The sequence below is a fragment of the Orycteropus afer genome, unplaced genomic scaffold (genome assembly GCF_000298275.1).
Source record: "Orycteropus afer afer isolate SDZICR_OR568_19922 unplaced genomic scaffold, OryAfe1.0 scaffold00403, whole genome shotgun sequence".
NCBI lineage: Eukaryota > Metazoa > Chordata > Mammalia > Tubulidentata > Orycteropodidae > Orycteropus > Orycteropus afer.
In genome coordinates, this window is record NW_006921990.1 from 1043993 (window position 1) to 1057229 (window position 13237).

At 37.9% G+C, this 13237-nt stretch overlaps 1 protein-coding gene across 1 annotated transcript in view; it reads right to left on the reverse strand.

Moving 5' to 3' along the window:
* SLC39A8 (solute carrier family 39 member 8) overlaps positions 1 to 13237 on the reverse strand; it is an 81971-nt gene that overhangs the window by 52671 nt on the left and 16063 nt on the right. The window contains exon 2 of the mRNA XM_007953643.2: positions 2519 to 2681. Coding sequence (XP_007951834.1) covers positions 2519 to 2681 — 163 coding nt within the window. The remainder of the gene's footprint in view (positions 1 to 2518; positions 2682 to 13237) is intronic.

Consider the following 13237-nt stretch of genomic DNA (forward strand, 5'->3'; position numbering starts at 1 on the left):
GAATATGAAAGAAAACATGGGTTCTGAAGCTGGCCTGGCTCTACCTACAAGTTCTGTAACTTTGAGCAAATGACTTTAACCTTGGTTTTTCCAACTATAAAATGGGGATAACAGTGCTTACCTCAACAGTTGTATAAAAATTAAATGAGTTAATATATATGAAGTATTTGGAACAGTGCCTGGCACATAATAACCATGACATAAGAGTTGGCTATTATGGTTGTTGTTCCTATTATATAAAGAGAAATCTAAGTATTCATATATACAAGGAATCCAAAAGCAAATGCAATAGCCACTTCATTTCTTGACCTCTCCTTTTTCTTCTCCACTTACACTCTCTTCATGTTCTCTATTTATATTTCCATTAGATGAACTTGCTCAGATCCGCAGCTTTCAATACCATCTCTAGGATGACAAATTTCCAGCCTCAATCTCTCCTCTGAGCTCCAAATGTGTACATGCCACTGCCCACTGGACATCTGCATTTGTGTGTCTATGTCAATAACTGGCTAAGTCAAAAATGATACTCTTGATCCTTACCATCCCCTTCCTGACCAACAACTGCTCCTCTCCAATCTTCCCCATTCCGGAAAGTATCTATTTACTTTCTCTCGCCCAAATGTTGATGCATCTTCCTCTCCTTACATCAAATCCAGAGGCAAACTATTGTAGCACTATCTCCAAAAATGTATCTAGAGCCTAATCACTTCTCTCCAATTCCGTTCCTCCCACCTTAATCCTACTCACCATCACCTCTAGCATCAATGCCTGATAATAGCTTCCTGACCAATATCCTTGCTTCCTACTTTTGCATCGTTACAATCTATTTTTCAAATGACAGGTAGAGTATGCTGTTACAAATTTAAATAAAATCATGTCGCTCCACTGTTTAGAATGCTATAGGGGCTTCCTGCCACATTCAGAATAAAAGCCAATCATTTTACTGAACTTTATAAGACCCTGCTTAACTCTGGGGTATTACCTTCTCCTACTCTCCCTCCTGCCCGCTATGCTTCACACAGACCTTCTTGTTCCTTCCATAGGCCAAGCTCATTCCTAAGCTTATACTAACTTTTCCTCAGCCAAGAACGCTCGTCTCTCAGAGAAGATCTTGCCATGGCACTCTCCTCCTCAGTCGGGACTCTGCTCAAATGTTATCTCAGTAGAGGAACCTTCATTGACCTGTTTAAAATCACATTTATCCCACACCTCTTTTTATCTCTTACCTACTTTATTCTCTTCCTAGTGTTATCACTCTGAAGTTATATTATTGATTTTCTTGTATGTTTCATTGTTTCTTATCTCTCTTCTCCACTACACTGTAAGCCCTAAGAGGCCAGGGATTTTTTTTTTATTATTATTATTCACTAATGAATACTCAATACATAGAAGAATAAATAAATATTTATTGGATTAACTCATAAAAGAAAAAAACATGAGGAACAAAATACCCATGTGGTATAAGTTAACAATTTAAGACACAGAAATATTGCACATAACTAGCAAATAGACCCCTTGAACAATTGGTTTATTTCATTATTGAAAATATACTTCTACAGGTTTATGTGTATGTGAACTCTACCTATATATCAAACATATACTCATTTTCTTAAAATTGTTAATGTCTTTACAGCAAATTATTCCTTTAAAATTATAGACAAAGGACATAGCTCAGGGGTCAAGAGTGCGTGGAGGGAAGGACACAGGGAAGAGATAACCATGGGGGAGAAGTGGGAGGGGAGCTGCTGCATTGTGGTAAATTGTCATCAATGTCATGAAACAAAGTGTATGTGAACTGCTGTATGGAAAGTGAATTTGCTCCGACAACTTTCACCCAAATCACAATTTAAAAAAAAAAAAATTATAGACATAATAATTGTTAGCATTTTCTTTCATTTACAAAAACTAAAACAATAATAAGCAATAATTTGATAGAGAAGCATGATACTTATCATTACACTGATAATTACAGATAAAATAACAGGGTTTAAAATAATATAATAAGAAAAAGTTAATATAAATGTGTACATCATGAAGTCTATACTGTTTAAAGTCAGGAATTAAGTTTTATTTTGGTTTCTAAGTGCTTCCAAGTATAATTTTGACTCCACAAATGGAAATAAAAAAAAAAAAACTCGCTGCTGTCAAGTCATTTACAACTCATAGCAACCCCTCTTTGGGTTTCTGAGATGGTATCTCTGTGGAAGTAGATTGCCCAGCCTTCCTTCCAAGGAGTAGCTGGTGGGTTTGAACTGACTGCCTTCTTGTTAGCAAATGCCTTAAGTACTACATCACCAGAGCTCCTCCACAAATGGAAGAGTATAACTTCCAGAGGGCAATTGGTATTCAATGAATTCTAATAATTCTTACCCTAAATACTTTCAAAACATACGTATTTTTTACCAAGGAGTTCTATATAGATTAACAGCTATAAAACAGAAAAGGAAGCATGCTAACTTCATTTCAAATGGGCCAATAGATTTTTCAAACAAATGGGAGAAAAAAAAATCCAACATACCTTCCGAAAGACTTGGCTTTGTTTTGTGCTTGGGCCTAGCCTCGCAAGGATGAAAGCTCAATTGCTGTAAGACTGCTGGACAGATGATGGAGAAGTTAGAGTTGGTTATCTGGGTAGCATTTGAAAAGCCATGAAGGAAAAAAATCTCTTCAGCAGATAAACACTAAAATAGAATAAACAAAGTAAAGAAATATGTGTTAATAAAGTACCCAAGCAAAGATACCATAAAGACACACAGAATATTGCATCTAAATGCATAGTACTTACTCTTTATACAGAAGCCCACTACAAAAACATATGGGCCTCTAAAACTGTAAAACTGTCCAAACATCCTAAAACTCAGAAACTTGAAAAATAACAAACAACAACAACAAACATTCTTAACCAACAGTCTACCTATAAAGCAGCCAAAAAGATAAGCATTTGGTTAGGGGTACCCAAGAACTTTAAAAATATGAAAAGTAGGCCAATAGCATTCAAACAAAGGGCTCTAAAATGGTTCTATATTCTCTGTCATCCATTGCTGCTACTTTAGTGTTAATGGATATTTTGTGGAAGCTGTTGGAGTGGCTCTCTGTGACATTTCTTACAGACAAATTCCTGGTTCTTTCACAATTTCATAGTCAAGAAATGCATCCCTCCTTCTAGATAGCAGTCATTCCAATACAGAAAAGCTGCTTTAAAGTCTGTTCTTAGCACAAACTATTACCTACTAAATATGTATTACTCTCAATGATGATAGTAGCTTTTCTATACTATATGAAGTTTTAAAATTAGAGCTGTGTTGTTTAGAAATTGATTAACTATTAATGGGGAATGTTGTTGTTTTTGTTATGTGCCATCGATTCGGCCCTGACTCATAGCGACCCCTCCTTGGGTTTCCGAGGTAGTATCACTACGGAAGTAGATTGCCCCATCTTCCTTCTGAAGTGTCTACCTTATTACATCATGATAAATGGAGAAAAAATTGAGGTTCTCATGGTTTTCATTTTACTTAGATCCACAATCAATGTCCATGGAGACAGCAGTCGAGAAATCAAATGATGTATTGCATTGGGCTAATCTGCTGGAAAAGACCTCTTTAAAGTGTTAAAAGGCAAAGCTGTCACTTGGAGGACTAGAGTGCACCTGACTCAAGTCACATTATTTTCAATCGCCTCATATGCATGTAAAAGCTCACATACTTTGGATATGTTATAAGGACTAGGGATATCTTATCAGGACGGGTCAGTCCCAGGAGATGGACATTATACTGGTTAAAGTAGAAGGTCAGTGAAAAAGAAGATCCTCAGAGACATGGATTGTCACAGTGTCTGCAACAATGGGCTCAAACACGGTCATGATTGTGAGGATGGTGCAGGACTGGGCAGTGCATCCGTCTTTTGTACAGAAGGTTGCTATGAATCAGAACTGACTCCACAGCACTTAATAATAACAACAGTGTTGCATTACAAACAAATTTGTTACTAAAATAACTTTTTAAAGGTATCATTTTACTCTTGGGCACATTTTAATTGTAAACTATCTTTTACTTAGATACTTAACACAAGGATGGTGGTATAGTGCCTAAGGCATTTGACTGCTAACCTGAAGGCTGGCCTTTCAAACCCACCAGCCACTTCTCAGAAGGAAAATGGTTTTTATTGTTTATGAATATCTCAAAGAATTATACTGTGGAAAATATCCATTCACTCAAAGAAAAGAGTCTATCTTTAATGAGCACAACTGAAAAAAGTTATTTTTGAGCATCAAGCAATACTTAAATCCCACTAAGACCTTAGAAACTGGTAGCACACTGGTTAAGCACTAGAATGCTAACCAAAAGGTCAACAGTTCGAACGCCCCAGTCATTCAGGGGGAGAAAGATGTGGCAGTCTACTTCCACAAAGATTGTTGCTGTTGTTGTTATGCGCCGTCGAGTCAAACCCGACTCATAGTGACCCCTCCTTGGGTTTCCGAGGCAGTATCACTACGGAAGTAGGATTGCCCAACCTTCCTTCCGAGGAGTGGCTGGTGGGTTTGAACTGCCAGCCATCTGGTTAGCAGGCAAGTGTCTTAGCCACTATGCTACCAGAGCTCCATAAAGATTACAGCCTTGGAAACCTTATGGGGCACTTCTATCCTAGCTTATAGTATCCCTATGAGTCAGAATAGACTTGAAGGTAGTAAGTTTGTTTTTCTGGTTTAAGACCTTAACTATGAATGATACTGAGAACTCCAAAGATGATGTTCACTATTTTAGAATTAAAAAAAAAAAAAAAAAAATGTTGCCTTCAAGTTGATTCTGACTGGCGACACCATGTGTGCGAGAGTAGAGCTGTGCTCCATAGGGCTTTCAATGGCTGAGTTTTAGAAATCAGATTGCCAAACCTTTCTGAGATGCCTCTGGGTGGACCCAAACGTCCAACCTTTCAGTTAACAGTCAAACATATTAACCATATGCATCATCCAGGGACAAACAATTTTGGTACCAGGAGATCATCACTGATTATACAGATGAAAAAAACACTTCCAGTACACCAAGATATATGTCCAAAAGCAAAAACCTGTTGCTGTCAAGTCAGTTCCAACTCACAGCAACCCTACAGGACACAACAGAACTGCCTCATAGGGTTTCCAAGGCTGTAGATCTTTATAGAAACAGACTGCCTCAACTTTCTCCCACAGAGCAGCTGGTGGGTTCAAACTGCCAATTATTCAGTTAGTAGTCTAGTGCTTTAACCACTGTGCCACCAGTGCTCCTCTAAGATAGAGTTTTCTAAAATTCAACTACCTTAAAGAAAATGAAAACTTAGAGCTTTTTTTTTTAAAAAAAAAAAAAAAAAAGTCTAACCATGTATCTGGGAGCTCTGGTAGCATACGTAGTGCCTAAGGAACTTCACTGCTAACCAGAAGGCTGGCGGTTCAAACCCACCAGCCACTCCTCAGAAGGAAGGTTGGGCAATCTACTTCCGTGGTGATACCATCTTGGAAATCAAAGGAAGGGTTGCTATAAATTGAGTCCGACTCAAAGGCACAAAACAACAACAACAACAACAACCATGTATCTAAAACACTTTGTTATTTAACCCACTCTCTGTTTTGGGTTCAAGATGATGATTGCTGTGTGCCACCAAGAAGAGGAAAGACCCTGTGAATAGTCTTCCTTTAGGCCTAGAATAGAGGATAATAAACTAATAGAAAAAACAGCTCGATAGCCAAACGGAGAAGGAAAATTGGGAGGAAGTTTATTCTTCACCATGAAGCCACCTAGAAGCAGAATTCTTAGGCTTAAAAATTACAGAGCTGATGTGGTTTGACTGCCCACTGCATGATTCCAAGAATAAATAGGTGAAATAGTACAAACACAAAGTAATACTGTTTCCCTGCAAGGAAGTTTTAACCTACTTGGACTTCAAAGTCCATCCAACTAGAAAACAGGAGGTAAAGGGGAAAAAGCCTAGATAATTTCCAAAGTCCTCTCAAAATCAACATTCTAAGACTTCCTAAAACTTGATGACTATTAAACTGTTCTTTTCTGACTCAAATTGAGACCTATTGGTGATTCAGGAAATTTTTAAGCCAAAGAAAGCAGTTTTTAGTGAAGTAAATAGGAGTATAATAGAAACTATAGAGTGCATCACACACAGAATGGGTCAACCTTTAGTTTCAGTTATACATTGTACATATACTCACACATACACAGACCAGGGCCCAATGTGAAATGTGTTTCTTTCTATAAGTGATAGTCAAGAGTTAGAAAGCCACTGCTCTTGAGGATGCCCAAAGGCCTCTTGCATAGCATTGAAAACACTTCTACATACAGATGGAGAAAAAAATAGTGCAGTCGAATGAATAAACAATAAATGATGGTGCAGTGGGTAGGGTAAATGGCTGTTAACCAGAAGGGCAGCAATTAAAACCCACTAGCTGCTCCGTGGGAGGAAAATGAGTCAATCTATTTCCATAAAGATTTACAGCTATGGATACCCAATGGGTGATGCTATGAGTCAAAATCGACTCAGTGGCAGTGGGTTGGTTTTGGTTTGACACGACAGCCTTGTTTAGAGTCTCAATGATCTACACAGTATTTATGTAGGAACCGTGGCTGGTCATGGGTAATAGCACTTTGATAGTGGCCACTGTCCAATCACCAGGAAGAACACAGATGTGGTGAGATGACAAAACTCAAGGCTTTGCTTTGTGATGAAAGAAAAAGAATGGAATACTAACAGTGGAGACAAACTGAATTAATGGCAACCCTGCTTTATTTAAAATTATTATGTATTGACCACAAGATTGCATCATTTGGAACAGCAGCCTGTTTTGCCTTCAAACAATCTTTATTTCTATTATACTTTTTGATTTAACACAGTTGAACCTGAAAACAAAAGAAAGCATCTGTCTATGAAAGGGTGGTGCTTCCCAGAGCAGGGACAAACAGGATGAGAGCCCAAAGCTGGCATAGTGAGAGCGACAACAAAACCGGTTGGACCATTGCCCAAGGAAGTTCAAACACCCTCACAAGCACACCCCTTCACCTCTCAGACAAACAATGAGTAAGTTATGGCAATAGTAGGAGCACTGAGTGCTTCTCAGAAATGAACTCAGGGTGATCACACTGAATGGTATGTGCCTTTTACCATCTCCCTCACGAATATGCACTAAAGGTTTTCTTTTATTTGGTTTTCAGTACATTGTTTTTCTCAAGAGCGCCATCCTGAAGTTTGCTGTGGCCTTTTGAGCTGTGTGTGCTATCAAGCCAGCAGTTAATCTAATGTAAAATGGGTTGTGTCTTTTTCCTAAAGACTTTTTCTAAATGAGTTAAATTTCTATTTGCTAGTATTTTGCCACATCAAAGTCCTCTCAGAAGGGCTTAATACACATGAAACACCAATGTAAAGTAGTAGTAGAAGTAAGAAGGTATAATGGTCTATTATAAACAAGCCTTAAAATCACTTTAGCAAATACTTCCATGTATTTCTTCTTCCCCTGCTCTTTCTTATTCAGCAGTTCTGACTAGTTAAAAGTTTCTCTGCTTCTTTCTTGTTATGTTTGTGTAAATTCTGGGGGCAGGTGTGAGGAGAGAATAGGAGGAAAATGAAGTGGCTGTGGAAAGTTCCTCTCTCAACATTCTTGTACAATTGAAACCTGCTTATAATAAATGCCAAGGCTCATGGCAAGATTTGTAATTACACAACTTGGATATCATGTATAATAACCATGCAATTATACTAAACAGTCTCCATTAAGTCGATTCCATCTTGTGGTGACCCCATATGTTACAGAGTAGACCTGGGGACTCTCTTGTTTTCATGTCTGTGACCTTTTGGAAGGACATCACCAGGTCTTTCTTCTGAGGCATATCTGGATAGATTCAAACTACCAACCTCTTGTTCAGTAGTTTAGTGCTTAGCCATTTTTACTACCCAGGGACTCCTGCAATAATACTACACATCACATGTGTTTTTTTCCTTCATTCAATAAATATTTACTGAACATAAAAACCTTGGCAGAATATTGACAGCAGTAGTGGAATGTAAGGCAAGCTGAAGAATGAGACCTCAGAAATAGGACAAAGATAAAAAAAAGTCATAGACCTTCCATCAAGAAACATGAATAATTTTGCAGAAATAAATCATATGCACCAACACCTATAAAATCAGAGAGAAAGTGATAGGTATTAGAGATCATAATGATAAATGACTATGGGAGTTGGAAGTTCATAAGATGGAGAAAATATATGCAAGTGAAAACATCAAAAAATGACTTTGGTCATGAACTGTTGAATATAAAACAAATTTTGCTCTATAAATTTGCACCCAAAACTCATGTCATCAAGTAATTTCCGACTCATAGCAACCCCTCCTTGGATTTCTGAGGCAGTATCTCTACAGAAGTAGATTGCCCAGTCTTCCTTCCTAGGAGTGGCTGGTGGGTTTGAACCACCAGCCTTCTGGTTAGCAGTCAAATACCTTAGGCACTATGCCACCAAAGCACAATGAAATTTAAAAAAAGAAAAGAAAACCCACATCCTGCTAATGGAGAATGTCTGAGTACTTTCTCCTAATATTAGAAATCACTTCTATCTAACACTGTGCGGAGGTTCTAGCCAGTGTAATAAGGCAAGAAGAAATAAAAGGCACATAGCTTAAAAAGAAAAAAAAAAATGACCTTGGGGAAGAACTCTGGGAAAGTAGAAAGGGGATGTGGTTACTTGTATGACAAGGAAACCTACGAAGAGAAACACATTTGACCTTAAAGATTCTAAGTTGTAGTGCCAGGGGACACCCAGATGGAAATGATCAGTGTGCTCTCTCTGAGAAAAGGCTGAGGTCAGAGAAAAGGCTGCAGCTCTCTTCTGTAGAGTGATAATAGCTAAGTGGGAGTAGAGGAGATCATCAGGAGAGAAAGTAGAGAAAAAAAAAGAGTAAGAGCTTTAGGAACACATTTGTAATTTGTGCCAAAATAGGAAATGGAGGAAAGAGAGTGAAATAAGCCCCAAAAGTAAGAAATAATCTAGGCCAGTAAAATGTAGTGAATACCTATTGGTTTTCCTGCCTGAGATTCCTTCCCCATCATCTAATCAGTAACAGACCACCTTACTGCCCATGAGAGACCCTTTCTATGTGATTTAGGGGAAGAAGTAGGAGAGCTAACCAAGGAACATACACCCCCAACATATCTACTCTCTGGTAGAGCTACTTAAGAAGTGTAAGCTCATAGGTCATGACTTCGGTGCTCTTTGACCATTTTTTTCACCATGTGCAAGGAGGTTAACTAAGAAGTAGAGGAAAACACATTCCAATACTATCACTAATCCCCTGGATAGAGCCATGCCTAACACTAATTCTGCCCCTTAATTCTTCAGTTACCTGAGTCAATAAATCCCTCTTTGGCTTAAACTAGTTAAAATTTAGTTTATTTCACTTACAAATGAAAAAGTCCTGTTTCATACACAAAGAATTATTCAAAAGGAGTCCCCGGGTGGCATAAGTGGTTAAGCGCTTGACTATTAGCCAGAAAGTTGGCAGTTCAAACCCACGCGGAGGTACCTGGGAAGACAAGACTGGTGATCTGCTTCTAAAATTTCACAATGTTGAAAACTCTATGGAACAGTTTCACTGTGACACATGTGGTCACTGTGAGTCAGAATTGACTTGATAGCAACTAACAACAACAATTATTTAAAAACCATTTTGCAAAGCTCATGAATAAGATATATATCCAGAACTTGTGTGGTAGAAAAAAGAAAGAAAAACTTTTCCACTATTAAAAGCTCCTATGTTTCTTTCTTTTCTCAATGCATGGGCTATTTTCTCCACTTGGTGTCTTCTCAAATGGCAACCATTAAATAGCACAAAACAACAGGACAATCTGATCCTGTACCCATTGTCCCAAGGCCTTCATACCCCACCAGAATTGAACTCTTTCCATTCAAAATCACCCCAGAGCTGGATGCAGATTCTGTTTTGCCATGGACTGATTCTGCGGTCTACTTAACAGTTCACACACCTAATAAGGACAATGCTAGGTATAGAGGTAAAAGTAGGCACAGGGAGCACTTCATAATTCATTTAGACCTAATGACCATCAAAACTGTAATGAAACATCAAGTCCAGTCAGTTTACCTAAGTTGTAAACTAACCGAGCCACAAAAACCTTAAATTCCACTACAAAGCCAGGGGCAGAACAGGGGTTAGAATGCAAATCTGAAAGCATCCTGTTTAATTTCTTTCCTCTTAATGACTTCTTTACCCTGCCCTACTCTGCTCCTGACTACTAGTTTTTCTTTTTTATAGGAACTAGGTATAGTGAGATAAGAGGGGAGAAGTCAAGAAAGGCTTCCTACAGGAGTTTGATAGATGCACTGAGTCTGAAATGTTAGGTGATTTTGATGTGTGGGGAGGTGATACATGACTAAGTAAGGAAGAAATCAGTAATGCAAGTGACATTAATGTAACTGACAGATGACTTTTATAAACAACAGTTATTACAGGAGTTCTAAGAAGTATGTAAGAGCTACAATAATAGTGACCATAATATATGCTTAACATATATTCTCTCTTTTAATTCCCACACTATTAAAGTAGATTTTAAGAGAAATTTATGATGAAAAAAATCATGGCTTCAAAAGGTAAATTGCCTGAGATTAAAAAATTAATGAATGTTGAAGATAAAATTCAAACCTATGCCTTCTGACTTCTAAATCGATGCTCTTCTTGCTATACTACTATGTGTGGATAGTTGAATAAAGACAAACTCAGATGATGAAAAAAAAAAAAATACTTAGACCTTGGTAAGGAATGTATTTTGTTGTCTCTAATAGTGAGTTGAGTCATAGACTTAAATTACTCTTAGACCATATTTAGGATTCTACCCACAGAGAGACCTCAGAAGCAATCCTAAAATTTAGACATCAGCCAAGTTTTCTCACCAGCCTGAGAATTAAAATATAACTGAAAGATAGTCATGATTCTTTGCCCTATGTATGCTCTCCTGTCCACCACCCAAACAGGAAAATGTAACACTCAATTGCAACAACCATACTCAAGCAGTAGAAGTTCACAGGTCAGAACCTGGCATAACACCCTCTGCCATATGCCCAGGGCTGGTGAAGTTGCCATAAAGTACTCTTGTAATAGGTGTGCCATCTTGAATGACTGAAACAATAAATACCTTGTTTCACTATTTTTATTTTAAATCCAGAGAAGCCAGTTTATTGATTCCACTTGAGCTACTATCACATAACCATGAGACCAGCACAACTGGTACAGATTGTTAAGAATGTACACAGATGGGGGAAAGGTGAAGACCCAGATCAATTATTTAATGAGAAAGAAATCTCTGGAATTCTTAAGTTTACTTGTACCTTAGTATTTGCTCATACTAATACTGCATGTGTAGAAAACAGCATTGCTCAGTAAATATTTGTTGAATGAATGAACCTCTTCCCCATCTTCATAGTATTTTTTTAAAAATCAAGTGCAAAAGCATTTGAATTTATAATAGTAACCTAAACAATATTATGAGAAAGCAAAATAAATTAAATGCAAAAACTAAAATATATGTGAGAGTTTCAAATATAACAACTGGCCAAGGATCCTATGAAAAACCTTTTTAAATACTTAAATTTAAAATGGCCTATTTGAGCTTCACAACTGGGAGGCCATTTCTGACCTTCAAATCAAGTAAATAACACTACTAATTTATTCCTTCCCAGGTAACAGAATAATGTCATGGAACTGGTGGTTTAAATGTTCCAAACTCATAACAAGAGCATTGAAAACAGAAGTGACAGAGGAAATCTCTTCCAGATTTGTTACTGAGACAATAATGGAACTACCTAACCTCAGTGACAAGGAACTCAGATACCATTTCCAAATATTCATTTATATATGGAGCTCTGGTAGCATAGTGCCTAAGGCACTTGACTGCTAACCAGAAGGCTGGCAGTTCAAACCCACCAGCCACTCCTCCGAAGGAAGATGGGGCAATCTACTTCCATAGTGATACTGCCTCAGAAACCCAAGGAGGGGTCACTATGAGTTGGGTCTGACTCAATGGCACATAACAACACAACAACATATATATATATTGTTTTTTTTTTAACCTACTGCCATCAAGTCAATTCTGACTCATAACAATCCCCATTGGATTTCTGAGTCAACGAATCTTTATGGAAGTAGACTGCCCAGTCTTCCTTCTGTGGAGTGGCTGGTGGGTTTGAACCACCAACCTTCTGATTAGCAGTCAAATGCATTAGACACTGTGCCATGAGAGCTACATATATAACCAAAAAAACCAAACTCACGGCAATCAAGTGGATTGCGACTCATAGCGACCCCTCCTTGGGTTTCTGAGGCTGTATCTCTACAGAAGTAGACTGCCCAGTCTTTCGAGGAGTGGCTGGTAGGTTTGAACCGCCAGCCTTCTGGTTAGCAGTCAAGTGCCTTAGGCACTATGCCACCAGAGCTCCATATATATGTAATATATCTGTATGTATATACACACACTCTCTCTCACACACACAGTTGCCACAAAGTCAACTCCAACTCAAGGACTGCATGTAGCTCAGAGTAGATCTATGCTCCGGTAGGGTTTCCAGTAGCTGATTTTTCAGAAGTAGATCACCAGGACTTTCTTCAGAGGTGCCTCTGGATGGACTCCACCTTCCACCATTTTGGTTAACAGCTGAGTGCATTAACCATCTGCACCACCCAGGGATATAATATATACTGAATTGCCACAGTCTCTTGAAATTTTTCCCTCTTAAATTTATATTCAAATTATCCCCAGGTTCAAGAGGAGTCTAATCAAGTGATCACAACTTTATTTCCTAGGGACTCATTTTTCCCTCAAGTTTTTTTATACTTTTTGCTGTAGGCACTAAGGTGCTAATACATTGCCAACTCCAAAACACACATACACAAATTCACATTCATTCTCAAAGCGCTTCCTCAAGGAGACAAAAATCTCCTTTCCAAGATATATTATTTGAAGGAGAAAGATGCTCTGTTTTATGATATATTATTAAGAAAATAAAATATTATGAAACAATATGTCTAGTATAACACCACCGCTATAAATAAGGTTAAACACAATCTGGAGAGATGTTCTCCAAAATGTTAATGCTAATGTTTATGGTGAAATTACAGATGATCTTTATGTTTTCCTTTCTGCTATTCCATATTTATCAAAGTTCTGTTGTTGTTGTTGTTATTTGCCATCGAGTCGGCC